This window comes from Leopardus geoffroyi, chromosome C2 (genome assembly GCF_018350155.1).
Source record: "Leopardus geoffroyi isolate Oge1 chromosome C2, O.geoffroyi_Oge1_pat1.0, whole genome shotgun sequence".
NCBI lineage: Eukaryota > Metazoa > Chordata > Mammalia > Carnivora > Felidae > Leopardus > Leopardus geoffroyi.
This window is the reverse complement of record NC_059333.1, coordinates 17,858,212-17,877,091: the sequence shown is the minus strand read 5'-3', so window position 1 is coordinate 17,877,091 and position 18,880 is coordinate 17,858,212. Positions and strand designations below refer to the sequence as shown.

Genomic DNA, 18,880 nt, shown 5'->3' with positions numbered 1-18,880 from the left:
ACCTCCATCAAATGTAGGTGACCAGCTCTATATAGGACTCATTTCTCTAATGAATAATTTATTAAGAGTAAATGACCATGTCTAAAGCAAAGTCAGTCGATGAAAAGCCAAAGGATGATTAACAGTTTTGTAAAACGTTATTTTGTTTCACCAAATAATTTCTTAAGAAAATACTTAAAACAGTGAGACCTCCATTCTCCTCACCCACTGAAATCAATGTGATCTAGCAAGATCAATTACATAATTATTTTATATTAAAAATATTTTCTAATAAAAATAAACTCTGGTGAGCTTTAAGGGAACTCAAACAATTGTCCCCTAATATCTTTATATGCAAATCTCTAATAATAGGCACATTTGGTATGATTATTATAAAGTTTCATATAAAACAATTGACTTTGTAATCTTTCATAAAGAAAAAGAAATCCCGATTTATTTGAACACCTTGGATTTTCTGAGCTATGGGGTAGAGGGGTGCAGTTGACCGTTTAAAAAGAGATTTTTAGGCAGTCAATTGTAAAAAAAAAAAATTCCATTATCTAACACCCAAACGTACAACCTACCTAGACAGGCTATGGAAACAGAAGCAACAAACTTCTCAAAAATCGTCCCGTTTCATCAAACACTTACTGGTACAACCAAGTGCTTTCCAACTGGGAAAAATCTTACGGACACTATCAGTATACTTGGATTTAAAAAGACAATGCAAAGACTCACTGCCTGGATGGTGTGGAAACAGTCTTATTAATATTAACCACTATTTTTTTTTTTCCTTTTGCAAGAGCCACATATATGATAATCACTTCTAGATGTGGCTAACTCCAAAGTGATCTTTAATACTCCTATCAAACTAAATCAACAAGTACAAAACATTGCGGGTCTTAACAGAACCCTTGAACAAAACATACAAGCGAAAACAAATGCATTTTCAAGGCTGGCTGGTAAGAGGTATACCAGTGTTGAACGTGTCGGATGCGATTAGAAAACTCTCTGCCGTGTGTTTTGTACGAATATTACACAAGGTAGGATATTAGCTGGAAGCCTCTGAAAGGGCAAGCAGTGTGAAGATATAAATCGAAAATTTGTATTTGTGTGCTTTTCTGCCTTTTAAATTCTAACATGAGGAAACTAGTGTTTAGACTCTTGAATACGCCTAACATACACACACGCAAACACTACATCTACATCCTAATTATGCATTCATTTGGCTGACTGCCTGAAACAATACAGGCAGTTGACGTTTAAGTAAATGGATCCGGTGTATCTATTTAAATGACCAGCTACGCGGAGATCCTTTTCCTTTTTAGAATTTCGCAGAAGATGCTTCCTGTCAAAATGGTTTTTGACTAAAATCTGATCTCCTGTAGTCTGAAAGTATGTGAAATCTTGTGAAAACAGCAGCAGGTTCTTCATTTCCAGTAAATCATCCACAGCTCTTTCTGGAAACTGGAAGGAGTTGAAATAGCTGCAGACCTACTTTGGTCAAACATTTTTTATAGAAATATATATATATATATATTTTTTTAATAGAACCAAGTGATATAAAGTGACATACCAAGGGAGAATGATTTACAGACAGTAAAAATAAGCTACTGTGTATTATGGATGAAAATGATTATGATGCCTTTGAAGACATTCTATAAGAGGTAGGTGACAAACCAGGGGATGTTCAATAACTCCCAAGTTTTTCTGTATTCCAAGGTCACTACTGACGCGCGAAGCAGTGCACATCTCCATTTGGTCACAGAGAGCAGATTCTGCCCATAATTAGACTCCTGTTGACAATGACATTGAAGCGTGACTTTCTGTGCTTCAGGTAGACCTCTTGTTTACCACGATTGATCACCACCATTTGCCACGACCGATCAGTGATGAATCATCCAGTTAGCTCTGCATAAGCTCATGACCACAGGCTAACATTTCTTTAGCAAACATTGCTTAAACGCAGAAGGCCTCTGGGAGAGAAGGCATCCCTTCGCTAACTTCCGGTTTGCATCCTGGCACTGGACCGTCCGGGTGTGCCAGCCCGTATCACAGGTCCTGGAACAGGCGAGCCATGGGCCTGTCACCCACTGCAGCTGTGGAGTGTGTGAGCCCACTTTATTGCTGCCGTGGCTAGTGACAGAGTTTACTTTTTGGGTGGACTTCTTGGGAACGAAAAAACTGTAGCGGACATCTAATGCTTTAGTTGGATCTGTTGCAAGAATCTGCACTATTAGAATTTCCTTCGTGGCTGAGTAGCCCATCCCATGCAAGAAGTCATCCCTGTGGCTCCAACCACTGTAGTTCATGACTGTTCCATTGATGTCGATGATGGTTTCCGAGGTGGAGATCATGTACTTCCCATTGATAAGGTACTCACCATTTTTCTTCTTCAGGGCTAAGTAGGCAGTGAATCGAGTCTGGTCTTTGGCTTTGAACTGTCGGACTTTTATGTGGGTTGCCCCTTCGGGGATCCTCACCACATCAGTGTAACCCTTACTGGAAGCAGGAATGTCCACAGAGAAGAGAGAGGGAGAGAAAGAAGGAAAAATAAGTAAACACTTAGTAAACGGATAAACAAATACGAGTTCTCTAAAAGTCTTACCTTATCTTCACACGTTTTAATGTAGTGAAGAGATTAGTTAAAAATTGGCTTCAAAAATTAGTTTCCTTATAACAAAATAAAATTGTGAGTAGACTATGAGAGTATATACATTTTTATTGTGATGTTCAAAATTAGGATGATGTTAACAACCTGCCTTCGTTTTAAAACGTACACCAACTTTATTTAGATTTTCAAACACATTGCACACTCTGACCAAATCCTATCATCTTTACAAAGCTCCTTTATGTTCTTTTGGCACAAAATGGGATATGTGTAAATACTAACAAAAATCCGCCCTCAGTCTCATAGAAATCTTTAAATTAACGAGTCTCAGATTTGTCTGCAGACTAAAATCAAGCAGAGGTCTTTTAAAAATTTAAATCCCCAGACCCCACACCAATTAAATCCCATCTGTCAGGATGGGAAGAGACAGCAGGATTTTGGGAGTCGTTCCAAATGTGCAGAATAGTTGGGGAACCACGGATTTAACTGATGAACTAGAGACACAGTAGAAGTTCTGTTTCTATTTCTACTAGAACTCTGGATTATTTGAGCAGAACACCAATGGAATGTAAAATTCTCTAAGTGGGTAACCATCGCTGACTAGTATCATCAAAACAAAAAAAAAAGTGAATCTTTGATGCCATAGCAAATTTCCTCAAATGCTGTGTCCATGAAACTTATGACAGATAAAGTGAGGCTATGTGATGGGTGACAAATAAGGTAGGTCTCGAACGACCCATCATATGCTCCAGAATATGGGCAAAGGCATCAATATCTCTAATATCCACAGCTTTTGAAAAAGGCCAGGACAGAAATGCTAATTGAGCACCAAGAGACTCTACGTGTAAGGAGTCATCTTTGTGAAAATCTCTGCCTCCATAAGTAATTTGATAATAGGTCCCCATATGTTTTACTTTCTTAGTTATTTGAATAGAAACAAATTGCCCATGTAGTTTGGTGTGTGTGAAACTTAATGATCTGCTGCTAAATTCTTACTCAGGTTGAGGGGTTATGGGGCAACTAATTTGTACCCTGAAAATCCCTAAGGTATTTGCCCTGCCCAGGCATTTCCTCTGAATCCAGAGAGGGGCTCCTCCCCAGGGAAATCCTTTTGTGTGTTGGGAATCTGATGGACAGCGACTGCCACTTTCTATTGTGTTGGGAGAAAGAAGACGCAAGGCTGATGATACTGTTTACCCATCCAACTGGACTCATTATTTTTATTTTTGTAATACATTTTGCCTTAGAGTTTGTTACCGGACTTACTTTTTTTGAAATATCTAGGATCAAGAGATCAAGAGATCAAACCTACCGTGGCTTGAAACATAACCTGGAGGGGTGTTGGAGAGGATATCTCATCTTACGTAGGAAGCATATAGAGCGGAGGTATATTAAAGTATTTGAACAGGTGCACTCCAGAGCCGGTGGCAGTGCTGGGCTCCAAAGCCATGGCCCCTTACTCTTACTTTATGCTCCTTTCCCAACATCCCCATGTGCGACACCCTTACCTCTGCCAGTCATACTTTATAACCGTTACAGGAAAATACGTTCTGATTATATACAGAGTTTAAGTGACGCCGAACAGGATGTCAAGAAAATAAAGAATGAAGGGTAAGGGAATCAGGTAGGAGAGCTTTTTGGTTTGTTTTGTTTTGTTTGTTTTTTTGTTTTAAATCCTTATTCCTTAGCGTTCCTCATATTCGTGAGAATCAGTTGGGATTATCAGCCATTGCAGGAGGTCTTGAGACTGACCTTCCCAAGGCAGCGGGAGGTAGGAGGCCTAGTGCCTTGATTTCTTAGGGCCTCAATAAAATATGATTCTCTTACTCTCCTGATACTGAGTAAGAGGAGGACGGAGCTGCCATTTACTGAGGTGAGGAACATTGAGGGAGGAGTGAATTAAGATTAGGGTCGTATTTGTCAAGAGGTGTGAGCTTGCTGAAATATTTTAATATGCATCATCTCTTCTGATGCACACAGCAATATTAATTTGTAAGATAATTACTATTAATTCCATTCTACTCTCACGCATTCTGATTGTAGGGGTTCCTGGGTGGCTCAGGCAGTTAAGCATCCGACTTCGGCTCAGGTCATGATCTCACAGATCGTGAGTTCGAGCCCCGTGTTGGGCTCTGTGCTGACAGCTCAGAGCTTGGCCCCTACTTCAGATTCTGTGTCTCCCTCTCTCTTTGCCCCTTCCCCGCTCATGCTCTGTCTCTGTCTCTCTCTTTCCTCAAAATAAGTAAAGATTAAAAAAAAAAAGAATTCTGATAGTAAAAAAAATATAAAAGCGACTCTTCAAAGATCACATGATGTTCGTCACTGAGTCAGAGCTTGACTGTCAAGATTTCAGCTCCAAGATCAATGTCCTTTCTCATATGTCACATTTGACCAAGGTAATTTATCTGGAATAGTTCAACAGTCATATCACACAATATAATCTTGGTTAAATCAACTGACAAGCTGCTGTGTCACCCACCACTCGTCGCTACCGTGAATTTCTTCATCTTTTCATGTGACAATGAACATGCAGATATTGGTTGTCAATACAGAGACAAAATGCTAAATTTAGCACTTAAAAAAGTGGCTCCTAAGCTTATGTAGGAAAAATGCATAGCATAGGGTACATAAGGTATTTTATTTCTTATTTGATTCTTGAACTTCTTCCCTTCCCCTTCCTTTTTTTTTTTTTTTTTAAACAAGACAGCCTTCTCATTTTACGACCTAAGGTATAGCCTTTGCTTTAGCATTTAACAACCGTGCAAGATTAGATAAGTCCTACACTTTCAGAGTTCCAGTTTCCTCATTTGTAAAACAAAAAGGTATACTTCATCATTTCTAAGGTGTCTTGCACCTTGGCAATATATACAAATGCAGTATGTAATTGACATGCAGGGTATTTTACAGAGATGGCTCAATACAGTCCGATGAATCGCTAGCAAATAAGATTAGTAATGCATCTTTTAACTCAGAATAGATTCTTCAGACATACAATTTTTTTATTATATCAAAGATAATTTCCAGTGGTTCATAATAACATGGCATGTGACTATTTTAATAAATCCTTATTGTTAATCGGGTTTGCATATTACCTGCCGGTAAAGACAATACAGCACACACATCAAGAATGCATGCATACCGGGCCAACATTACTCAGCGAAAGAGTGGTTTGAGAAAGGGGAAAGACAATCCTGCATTCCAGCAGACTTTTTAGCCTGCTCCGTCCTCCTAGCTGATAACATAATATTTCATGCCAAAAATTGGGTACTTTGGTTTTATCATTCTTTTAAGTTTATTTATTTATTTTGATAGAGAGAGAGTGAGCAGGGAAGGCGCTGAGACAGAGAGAGAGGGGGAGAGAGAGAGAATCCCGAGCAGGCTCTGCACCATCAGCATGCAGCCCGATGCGGGACTCGAACCCACCAACCATGAGATCAGGACCTGAGCCAGAACCAAGAGTTGGGCGTTGAATGGACTGAACCACTCAGACGCCCCCCAAAACTGGATACTTTATACATTTACATACTTAAAACAAAAGCGTAATCAAGGACCGTGACAGGAAGCAGACATTACTACATATATTTCTTTATAGAGAAGATTTAAACCTGCAGAGGTCACTATAAAATGGGATTGCTGTCTCCATCAGCGCAGTTAACTTACAGGTCTTCTCAAGAAAAATGCAGCCTAATGAAAAATCCTTTGTGAGATGAAATCGTTATGATGCAAACTGGCCATCCTTTCCTAAATTATGCTTCCGAAATAAGAGATGCTTCAGAAATAGCGAGATGGCTAGCGGGGACCCCACCGACTTTTCCTTCTGGGTGTTCCTACTCTGCAAGACCTTGACCCTGATCAGAGCCATTGCGGTTTATTTGCCCCGGTGCCTTGTGACGTAGCATGAGTCACCCTTTCAGTTTCTCAAGGCTAAAGCTTTGTCCTATGCACGTAAGGGCAAGGGTTCTACCCCCTCACCTTTTTTTATTGAAGGTCCCGACCACCTTGGTGCAACTGGAGTTGTCTCCCCCGCACACTGCGCACTTGTCATACTGCAGCCTGGAGCCGATGATGCCGTCACAGCCAGTCCGGACACACTTCCCCCGGACGCACACGGAGTTACTGTACGGCCTGCATTCGGTCCCATCCGTCACCTGAATAACGAGGCTCACGTTAGCGGCGGGAGATACTTGTGCGTAGGTGGTTTGGTTTGCACGGTAAGAGAGCAAGTCCTAATTCGCTGAGTTTTGAGTTTGATCGGGACAGTACATCGAAAAGTGAACAAACAATCGAAAAAGCATAGTTCCCAGGAGTATCTAACCGAGACATCCTCGACATATTGGCAGAAGGAAGACCTGAGATAAATCTCAGTTATGCACTTTCTTTCTTGAGCCTAATTCCAAATGTGCCAGGAGACCCAAGGTCGTCCTCTCCCTTTCTGTATCCCGAGCATGTTCCCATGGTATCGTCTCGCCTTTTTACATTGCTAGAAACGATCGTTTCACTTCGCATGTGGGACGTGTCCCTTGTGCGGAAAATGAGCAAGCTCAAGATGGTAGAGATCTGGGGCGCCTGGGTGGCTCGGTCGGTTGGGCATCTGACTGCAGCTCAGGTCACGATCTGGCGGTTTGTGGGTTCAAGCCCCGCCCTGGGCTCTGTGCTGACAGTTCAGAGCCTGGAACCTGCTTCGGATTCTGGTCTGCCCCTCCCATACTCATGCTCTGTCTCTCTCTGTTTCTCAGTAATAAATAAACATTTTACAAAGTTTAAAGAAAAAAAAAAAAGATGGCAGAGATCCTTCTTGGTGGCATAATTGTTACTCTAGTGATGCATTTGAAAGTCTACACTTGACATCTAAACCTCCTTGTGGTTGAAAAGCATGCCCTATCGTGTGTTGAACTGTCAGACATTGAAATAGACACAAACATATTAGTGCAGAAAAGGAGTCTGGGGAAGTCAGAGCAAAGTACTTACTAGAAGATACTGAATACATTTGGAGTGAAGGAATCACACCCAAAAATAGTATATATTTGAAAAACTAGCTATAAAATAGTATGAATATGCACTCTGTGGTTTGTGCATGTGAGCGTATAAAAATAGCATATGTAGTCACATGTATAAATAAACTTGTATTTTGCAGTTGGGTATCTACTACTATTTTCATATATGTGTGTGAGTATGTGAGTGTGTATATGTGTGCAAAGTGAAGTGGGGTATACTTCAGCAGACCCACAGGTCTCCAGATGGTGGCATTTCCAGGTGATCTTATTTGTCACAATTTTTAAGTGAAATTGTATTATTTTTTTTTTCTTAAAATTTTTTAAATTCTTTTTTATTTATTTTTTGAAGGAGAGAGAGAGAGACAGACCATGAGCGGGGGAAGAGCAGAGAGAGAGGGAGACAGAATTTGTTTGAAGCAGGCTCCAGGCTCCGAGCTGTCAGCACAGAGTCCTACGCGGGGCTCGAGCCCACGAACCGTGAGATCATGACCTGAGCCGAAGTCGGACACTCAACCGACTGAGCCACCCAGGCACCCCGAAAATGTATTATTTTACAATGAAAAGAGAAAGTATTTTCAAAATGACTTAAGGTGGATGTTAACTTCTGTTTTCAGTAGTATGTCACACATATCTGAAGGCCAATTTCAGAGGTAGTTTTAAATGCAGCACCTGTTTACAAATTAGATAAACAGTATTTTAAATTGCTGCATACCATTCACTGTGAGAAATAAAACTGTTAGTAACTTAGCAAATGCCTTCCTGTGAAACATGAGGGAAAATTTCATGCACATATATCATAACGCATCTAACTATAGGGATATGAATTCGTATTATGGGTGTAAGACATTTAACAGTCTGGATCAGAGATGATGATCTTGAAACCGACTTTCATGAATCACCAAAGGAATTTTTTTTTTAAATGTTTACTTATTTTTGAGAGAGACAGAGTATGAACAGGAGAGGGGCAGACAGAGAGGGAGACATAGAATCTGAAGCGGCCTCCAGGCTCTGAGCTGTCAGCACAGAGCCTGACACGGGGCTCGAACTCACAAGCCGCGAGACCATGACCTGAGCCGAAGTCAGACGCTTAACCGACTGAGCCACCCAAGGTGCCCCGCCAAAGGAATTCTTTTTTTTTTTTTTTTCAACGTTTATTTATTTTTGGGACAGAGAGAGACAGAGCATGAACAGGGGAGGGGCAGAGAGAGAGGGAGACACAGAATCAGAAACAGGCTCCAGGCTCTGAGCCATCAGCCCAGAGCCTGACGCGGGGCTCGAACTCACAGACCGCGAGATCGTGACCTGGCTGAAGTCGGACGCCCAACCGACTGCGCCACCCAGGCGCCCCAGGAATTCTTAATTAAACAATGGAAAAATAGAATGCTTTCTTGCTTTCAGTTCCCTATACAACCATACCTCGGAAATTCTAGTTGTTTTCATGCTTATTTTGAAGTTAAAGTCAAACCACACCTTCCCTGACAGAGAGCTACGCTTTTCAAAAGTAGCTTTTGAAATATTGACTTGTTTTGTTTGTACAGAATAATTTCTTGTTCTTTGTGTAAGGTTTGAGAACACAGACCTTCTAGAGATGAAAAGAAAACACTCCAAAATCTAGCCACCCCAGGAATAATGACTGTTTATATTTGGTAGCTCTAGGTTTTATTCTACCAAATAATCTCCAGCAAGGCTCGACTGCTTCTGGACAGGCGGTGGGCAGTTACCTTTGGAGAAAACACCACGTAGTAACCAGTCCCCTTAGCTCTGCAGGTCAATTTGCACACATCCCCCAGCAGGACACCTGCATATTTGGGGACCCATTCCACAAATGTCTTGACTCCTTTCGCATCAGACTGATATCCATTTTTGGCCTCACACTGTTCGTGACGGAAAGATTTCCCTAAAAAACAAACAGGTCATGTGATTACTTTACCTACTCTGAACCTGAGACATAAGCTTGTGCTTTTAAATAATTTTCAGGAGAAGCCGCAAACTTCTTTCCTTGCGAGCCTCTTGACACACAAGGGTGGAAGGGTTTTATCTGTACATGGAGTTGAAAACCACCATTATTTTCTTCCTACTCTCTGAATACCGAGTTGCTTTTAATAACTGTTTAAAAATCACTCATGCATCTGTTATTAATTCGCACACTGGTGGAACCGTGAAGTACAAGATTAATAGTCTATTTCTCTAGCCTCCTTTATTACTGCTAGAATACAGGTTACAAGTGGCACATGGTGGGTTGCTGACACTTGGGAGCAGCGTACCGTTGGGTGGGCAGGGCGTGACGCTGCAGGAACGGTAGATGGCCCTCTTCCCCGTGCAGTAGCGACCACTGTTTCTGGGTGCGGGGTTATTGCAATGGCGATAGGCAAACTGCACTCCTCCCCCACACGAGCGAGAACACTGGCCCCAGGGCCCCCAGGATCCCCAGTTGCCATGGCTTGATGTCTGAAAGAGAAAATAGAAGATATTTCTAACTCAGAAAGGAGAAAAACATTCAAGACGTACATTTGGAAATCATCTGCATTCAATGACATAGTGGAAACCGCATCCCAGGTGTAAATTTTCACTGAGTTGGGCATGGTCACAGATATTGGACGTTCTGGAATGACAGTGCAATTCCAATTCTAAGCAATTCCTCTTTTCTGCTCCCTGCCGTCCCGTGGCACTAGGATCTGAATGTTTCCCTGTCAGTATTGAGCACACTGCAAGGATCACTCCTGGTTCCTCTGGGCCTTCTGATACTGCCCATTTCCGTCAATAACCACGGCCCTACAGCTAACTTTTTGTCAGCTCTGATTCCGCGTTTTTAGCAAGCTATATGCCGCTGAGGCCTTTGCACGATGCCTGGCATGGCTGATCGTATTTATGGTTTTCTCCCTCTTTAGTACCTAAGTTCTGCATCCCTTTGTTGACATCACGCATCCCATCTGAAGCAGATCCCCTGTCACATGCATAACCGCATTTGACGTGAGTTTGGCTTAGTTCCTGATAAGACTAGAGTCCTTCTCTGTCGAGAGGAAATATGACGGATATCGAAGAGCACCCACACCCCCACGCGCTCACGCTACGTGTTAACTGCACCACAGGGAATGATTAGCTCTGTTCTGACGCCCTAGGGGTCTATGACTCTGGCAACTGCAGCAGGAAGATGAGAGGGGCTGCAGGGAAGAACGCTATAAACTCCTTGGCGGAAGGAATGGGCGAAGAGCTCTGGCTGCTGTCGGGGCATCTGAGACGCGTGGTTGTGTAACAGTCTTGAAAAACAAGCACTGTGCGTGTGTACGTCAACGCTCTCCTCGGGACCTTGAAAAGCGGAGGAGACTGAGCAAATGCTCCGCTTGAGGAGCAAGGAAAAATATCTTCACTAGGAAATAAAGCCTTCTGGTGATAGCACCCACACATGTCACCGGAATGTTCTTCAGATCCTGCGTCCCCAGGCATTGCGTGACAAAATCACTTACTGAATAATATTTTTTCTTGGTCTTGTCCACACACTTGCCCTGCAGGCAAATCCTCCCTTTCCCACATGGCGTCCCTTCCACGGCTGGCAGCTTCTTGGTCAGACACACCATCTGGCCCTGGCGGACCACGGCACACCACAGGCGAGTGCACACATCCATGCCAGGGCACACCGAGTACTCAGGCCCGAACGTCAGGTTGCACTGCTGGGTGGCATCATACGTCTGTCCGGGGAGCTCCTCAGGGCCCGATATCTGCTGGCGTGGTAGGTCTAGCAAACAGTTACCTGAAAGAAAAACCGAGATTGACCGCTGCTCTGTGTTTAGGGTTCTACCTACGCAACTCATGGGTCTGAAAACGCAGCGCTCCAGCTGGTGTGGGAGCATAAGCCGGCCACACGTCTGCAGGCTGATGCCCGGGGGCAGGGCCTCCACAGGAGAGGGATGCGGGCGCCTCTCTGCATTCACCAACTAACTACCTCCCGGATTTTCACGGGCTACGTACGTGCTCTGGGGCATCTGTGACGATGACTGTGGGATGATCAAGCGAAATTATTTTGTAATAATGAGCTGTAAGAACAGCCACTGTGCTGAGGGGTGAGAGGAAATCGGGATGGATCCAGAGGAAATAAGACAATGGGCACAAAAACAACAACAGCAGCAAAAACAATAATAATAAACGAGCATTTACAACTCTGAGAAACAGAATTTGTCCATGCGCTCTGTTTATACCCTTCTCCACTGTCAGCCTAGGTCTTCCTCATGTGCCCATCCACGTCCCTCTCCATTAATTCCATAAATAATTACAAGGGGTAAGTGTTCATTCACTACATCAACGAGCATTTGGTCAGCACCTACGATGTCCCAGCAAACATACTAGATACGGGGAAAACACGAAAACGACCCAGATCTATGCCTTCACGTCTCCCCCAGAAGTGGAGAAAATAAAAGAAATGAGGTGTTTCTTCTAGACTTATGTGAATTTTAACTACAGAGCACTCAAGAGCCGCAGAATAAAGGAGCAGTGGGCAAAGACAAGACCTAATCTTTGAAAATTTGGGACAAAGCCCTTCTTTTAATTCTTCTTCTTTGTCTCCCATTTGGGTCTAGTCTTGGATGTACCTAGTAGCTGTTGGGTGCTTGAAGCGTGTCACACAAATAAGTTGGTACTCTCTTTACATAGTACTGTGAGAAGCATAAAGGAGCGACACTGGGGAATCCATAGAAGTGGGCATACATGCAGGCAATGTGAACTCATGAGCTGATACACGCCTCCCCTCCCCTCAAAAGCTTCCCGTAAGTATCCCTGCTCAGTGAGTTAGCACCATGAATTGTCTCTGGGCCTACAGGAGCATGCCCATTACCCATCGGTCTCTGCACGTTTTTGTTTACTTGATTTTAGGATTTGCTTGCTGATTATTAATAGTACTAAACGTAACAAATATTTACACTATTCTCACTTCTTTCTTAACTTTTTTAAGGTTTATTTATTTTTGAGAGAGAGAGAGACAGACAGACAGAGCACGAGCGGGGGAGGAGCAGAGAGAAGAGGGAGACACAGAATCCGAAGCAGGCTCCGGGCTCTGAGCTGTCGGCACAGAGCCCGACGCGGGGCTTGAACCCACGGACCACGAGATCATGACCTGAGCCGAAGTCAGATGCTTAACCGACTGAGCCACCCAAGCACCCCCTCACGTCTTTAAATGTACTCGCTTACTTAATCCTCACAAGAACTCTTTGAGGCAGATTCTAATATTTTCTTTATGTTACAGATAAGAAAACTGAGAAATGAAAACACAGGTCACTGACCCAAGGTCATGTAGCTATGAGGGGTTTATGCTCAGAGCCTGCCTTCCTCATCATATTCCTTCTCGCCTCTGCTTAGCATGTGGATAGATTTCGAGCTTTTATTGCTGACCGGGCAGGCGTGTGGAGGAATCTTTTAAATGGTGGATACCCTGCCTAATGGTAGAAACACCTGGTCTAAAGTCTAATTCTGGCAAAACACGAAGTGGCTGAGTATTCTTGACCAAGCTCAGTTAAGCTGCTTTCCCTAATTTTCAAGCTCTGTGGAATGCTTCTCTTCTCACTAGGACACTGTAAGCATAAAATTAACTAACAGAAATATAAAGGGTGACCGGAAATTTACAAAACAATGACAGTTGACTCTATGCGCAACATTATTTAACAATTTTAGACACATTCAAGTCATTCTTTTCACTTAACAAAGGAAAATCACATTTCAATCCTACTTTCCACTGAGAAAAGGAACAGTTCAGCACATTTTAAGTATACTGCAAATGTTTTCACAACCACGGTCAAGTTTCTTCAAAGTGAATACCTTAGAATTCGTCAATCTGATGGAAGCATTATATGAAAATGAATAAAGAACAGAGTTGCTATTTAGTTTCCGAGCCAGACCGTTTGAAGAGGTAAAGCTTCTGAAGGCGAGCCAGAAAAAGCATTAAAAATAAGCATCCAGCCAAAGAGAACTCTGGGAGAAAACCATCGAGTTAAAAGAAAAACATCAACATCAAGTCAATAGGAAAGAATGATAGTCAAACCTCACCAAGCTTTGTTTGGAAGACAGGAAGACTAGGCACTGAGAATTCTATGAAAAGCGTTATCTTCATTGCTACGTGAGAAGAGAACATTGTATAAACCAGGGAATGCTTGACAGGTGGCTGATGTTACAAGAACTGTCAACAAACATCTGAGACAGCAAGAATACTTTCCGATTCTTAAAAGTGTTGTTTCAAGAATTTTTTTTATTTTACTGAAAAGCACCGAACTGTAAGACTGCCTAACTAAGGATTAGGCAGGGGAGCCTTTAACGTGTGTGGATACATGTGGCCTGGGTGAACTTCGTTTGTCTTGAGCCAAAATAATTTACCACCTCTTTGTGGGCTTGCAGTCACTGACGTCTTTCCACCTGGCTAGGAGATGGTGAGCAAAAAGAAACATAGAATTCAATTTGAAATCAACTTCTAACAAGGAGACTTTGGGATGTGGGGTCTCTTTAAAAAGCTTAATACCCAAGTGTTAAGTTTTGTTTTGTTTTGTGTGGAGTAAAGTTGACACATGATGTTACATTGGTTTCACGCCCAAAGGGTAAATTTTAAAAATGAATAACACATTTGCTTTGTTATTAAAAATATGGTGTCTCAGGGGCGCCTGGGTGGCTCAGTCGGGTAAGTGTCCGACTTCAGCTCAGGTCATGATCTCGCGGTTCGTGAGTTCGAGCCCCATGTTGGGCTCTGTGCTGACCGCTCGGAGCCTGGGAGCTTGCTTCAGAGTGTGTGTCTCGCTCTCTCTCTGCCCCTCCCCCACTCACACTCTGTCTGTCTCTCTCAAAAATAAATAAACCATAAAAAAATTAAAAAAAAAATATGGTATCTCAGTTCTATGGTTTTCCCTTAGAGGTCACCTGGGGATGACTTCTTGCTTAAAAGAAAATGATTTATTTCAGAATTGCCATTAATTTATTATTCCGGTGTTCTCATCAGGATTTGTTGCTGCATTAGTTTCTGTGTATCCTGAAACATACAGTCTATCAGTTTCATCTATATGCTTAATCATGTCCTTTTGCAATATAAAATAGGTACGGACACCTCTACCAAATGAAATGCTTGAACAACAATAAAAAAGAAGTCAGTCTAGAGCCTGATACTGAATCACACGGTATACAATATTTAAAACCTCAATCACAGTGGGTTGGATATACATTGTCCATTTTTCTAAAAATGTGTGTAATTTGGGGGAAGAGCGAAAGAGGATTATCTGTCAATCTTTCAGCATCATTTGCATTGACCTCTAAAAGCAGCCATCTACGGCTGACTTTTCTTCATGTGTTTGACTTTCATTCTCGACCACTTCTTCCCATCTATTTCCCGTATTTTTCAATTTATCCGAGTCTGAAATCCTATCTGGGCTCTGCTGGGCTCTCTTCCACAAATTGCCGAGTTGTTTTTTTCTTTTCCTCCCTGCTTCCTTTTTTTTCCCCTTTGTGTTCACATTTTCTCCATAGAAGAATGGAGAGTTTCTAGAAGAAAGGCAACAGAAATGTGTCCATATTGCATATTCGTTTTTACCAGCCCTGTTCAGTTAAATGCTTTAAAGGTGAAAAATTAAAAAAAGTAAAAGGCAGAGATTTGCGATGAGCTATTAAAGGAAAGACGGTGGTAGTCTCTCCATGGCCACAGAGAACGTTAAGGGGGATGCCAGGTGGGCCAGGCCTCCACGAAATGGACTAGAAAAATCTCTGGCCTTTTTCTATCTGATTTCCAGCACTGTTTGTCTTTCAATTCAATGATTAATGAAAATCATCAGATCAAATTTGGTTGTTCTCTATTCTTTTCATTATTTTCTTCTCTGTTTCTAGCACGATGGTAATTTTTCTGTTTTCTCTTCCTTTCCAATAGCACAGGCATGAAATTAAGCATCGGTCCAAATACCCATGGTATATCAGAAATCAATGAATATTCCCAATGAAACTTGTCCCCTTTCACTTGCAAGCATATCTCCCTGGCAACTCATAGTTCTTTTAGGTGTTTATTTTTTTTTTTTATATATTTAAAATGTATGTTTATTCTTCATAAACCTATAGAATGATCTCAAAGTTATTTTGGCCTTTCATATATTTTTTTAATTATGAAATTTATTGTCAAATTGGTTTCCATACAACACTCAGTGCTCATCCCAACAGGTGTCCTCCTCAATGCCCATCACCCACCCTCCCCTCCCTCCCATCCCCCATCAACACTGTTGGTGGGAATGCAAACTGGTGCAGCCGCTCCGGAAAACAGTGTGGAGGTTCCTCAAAAAATTAAAAATAGATCTACCCCATGACCCAGCAATAGCACTGCTAGGAATTTACCCCAGGGATACAGGAGTGCTGATGCACAGGGGCACTTGGACCCCAATGTTTATAGGTGTTTATTTGAATGGCTAGCAGTAGAAGAGGAAGTGATGGATTACGGGCCAGGTGACAGAGACACCTTGAGGCCATTGACAACGCACAGACCATTGTCGCTAACCAAAGGCAATTCCAGGGATCTGTTGGTGACACCGTCACAAGCTTGAAGTGCACGCTTTAGCAAATGTTACGCCGAGGAAATTAGATGAAAAAGTCTCCTTGTTATAGGGTGAAGCATAGCTGTTTAAAAATACCAGTCCTAAGGGGCGCCTGGGTGGCGCAGTCGGTTGAGCGTCCGACTTCAGCCAGGTCACGATCTCGCGGTCCGTGAGTTCGAGCCCCGCGTCGGGCTCTGGGCTGATGGCTCAGAGCCTGGAGCCTGTTTCCAATTCTGTGTCTCCCTCTCTCTCTGCCCCTCCCCCGTTCATGCTCTGTCTCTCTCTGTCCCAAAAATAAATAAACGTTGAAAAAAAATTAAAAAAAAAAAAAATACCAGTCCTTTAAGTATGTCCTTATTTGCAGACTCTTTTTAAAGAATACATTTGCTGTGAAAATCAAGATACTGTCATGATGGGCCTGGAGTTTTATGAGTATTGCCTTAAAAACTGAATGTTAAGATCTTGTTATTAGCGTCATAGTCTACACTGGATTCAGAGAACTGGTTCTCTAATACCATTTTATCTCCAAACTTCTGTGTTTAGTAGATGGCTGTAAACTTAGCTCTTTAAGTATGTCCCATGTTAACATTTCAAAGTTGTCTCTAGATTTTCCTTAGCAGCCTGTGTCAAGGGTCCTCTTGAGCTGCACCTGTTTGGGGGGTGGCCTTCCTCCATCGCCTCGCACCGTGGACTTCGGGATAGAGTGGACACAGCTATCTTTTTGGCTTCACGGTTATTAGCCTTTGAGAAAAGAAATTCAGCAACCTGCTTTCACCGCACCATTTCTCTGCCGGTGCTTACCTTGATTTTTGGGGATCACAGTCCTCGCCAGCTTGCATAGAGCTAAGTTGCATACACGCTGCAGAATGTCTACAAGTATCTTGGCGAGGCTGGTGGGGGAGTGCCCCTGAGACGTGGCTTCTCCTTTTCTGCATCACAAATCGGCAGTCCAGTTATTTTAGCCTGTGCGTGTTGACTTTTCAACCGTAACCTAATTGTTACATACTTCTTGTTGGAATGAAATCAGGAAACACTCAGTATTAATGAATTTAAATTTGAAAGTGGGAGGGTGCTACGAATGTCCAGCTACTTATGGCTAATAATTTTAAAAACAAATCAAATCATGGGAATTTAATTGAGCTTTAAGACCTCATTTTTCTAGCACCAGTGGGAAGGAGACGGATGAGCTCTTTATCCATGAATAGATTTTCCAGACAAGGAACTCTTTAGACACCATCTAAAAATTGTATAAATTTCGTGAGAGTATCTCCTTGGCTTTGCTGCCTTTATATTAGTGTCACCATTTAATCAATTTAATCTTCCTACAGAGCAAATCATTTTTTTCTGAGCATCGATCATTGTATCACATGGAAACATAGAGGTACCTTCAGGGATTATGGTGATATGATACCATTTTTGACTTTTTGGCAAAAGGTACCAGACCTCTGAGCTTTTAATGTTTTAGGGCTACATTTTACAGCTTTTCTGGTTTCTCCCTCATTGTCAAATGATATCCCTTCTTGCTCTCAGTTTACCTGCCAGAAGTTCCCCCTGGCCCCTGCCATGATGACCATTTTATGGCTTTAAACTGTTAGCGGCCTAGAAAAGTAGGTCAGAAAAATAGTAGAACCATTTCTATTAACTATGAATGAAAGGGCTTTGCATGGAAGTCGGAGTCATTTCCTATAAGCAAAGTAAAAGGATTTTACAATATGGTTTCTTGGTATCAGTCTCGTCTTTTAAGAAAGATGTGTTTGTTTGTTTGTCTTTCCTCTAGGATTTTGATGCTCTCCCTGGTTTTCTCCCAAGCTCTGAAGCTGAAATGTCAGAGCCTCAACCATCTCAAAATCAGGCTTACTAGTTCTTTTTTTTTATGTTTATTTATTTTTGACAGAGAGAGAAAGACAGAGCATGAACGGGGGAGGGGCAGAGAGAGAGAGGGACGCAGAATCTGAAGCAGGCTCCAGGCTCCGAGATGTCAGCACAGAGCCCGACGTGGGGCTCGAACTCACAGACCACGAGATCATGCCCTAAGCTGAAGTTGGAACCCCAACAGACCGAGCCGGAGCCACCCAGGCGCCCCTGGGCTTACTATCACTGCACTTTCACATAAACTGACTTAACTCGATTTTTTGGTGGCAGTGTAAAAGTTATTAAATTATTTGAATTCCCACTTAAATCACAGTACATAGAGGGTATCGCTGTTTCAGTATCTGTGTGTGCTGTTTTGAAATGAGCGTAATTGAGCTTTGCAATTGTACCCTACTTTCTTTGGCTCTCCATATTCTGAAATGACTTTATTCATTACAGGCTCCTGATAAATATCAGTGTGTGTGTGCTTGTGTGTGTGTGTGTGTGTGTGTGTGTGTGTTAGTCATAACACAAGACTGCCTGAACAATATATTCAAAAGTAAGACAGTCTAAGCTTCAAGAAATGAATAAATTTAGGAAGTAGACTATGAGAATTTGCTGTTCCAAGAATTTTGGTAATTTAATCAATGTATTTAACATGGGAGTGGGAAATTCAGATAAGATTTTATCAACGCAAGTGATAAGATCCACATCGACTAAAAGTATGCTCTTGGTTGCTATCTACCATGAAGATCTCTGGAATGGACATAGAGACACATGTAAACTATGTAAATTTGTTGCAAAAGTTTTAAAAATCTGAGCGTGGACTCTTAAATACAGGAGTGATGTTTAAAAATGAAGACAATACGGAAAGCATATTTGCTGCACAGAAAGTAAGATCATGAATTCCA

The 18,880-nt window shown here is 42.1% G+C and overlaps 1 protein-coding gene across 2 annotated transcripts in view; it reads right to left on the bottom strand.

Moving 5' to 3' along the window:
- Positions 1-1,568: 1,568 nt before the first annotated feature.
- The window catches only part of ADAMTS5 (ADAM metallopeptidase with thrombospondin type 1 motif 5), a 45,344-nt gene continuing 28,032 nt past the window's right edge, over positions 1,569-18,880 (bottom strand). For both annotated transcript variants that reach the window (XM_045501567.1, XM_045501568.1), the window contains 5 exons: positions 11,049-11,332; positions 9,849-10,032; positions 9,306-9,481; positions 6,563-6,738; positions 1,569-2,481 (listed from right to left, as the gene is read on the bottom strand). In XM_045501567.1, coding sequence (XP_045357523.1) covers positions 1,914-2,481; positions 6,563-6,738; positions 9,306-9,481; positions 9,849-10,032; positions 11,049-11,332 — 1,388 coding nt within the window. In that variant the 3' untranslated portion in view covers positions 1,569-1,913. The remainder of the gene's footprint in view (positions 2,482-6,562; positions 6,739-9,305; positions 9,482-9,848; positions 10,033-11,048; positions 11,333-18,880) is intronic.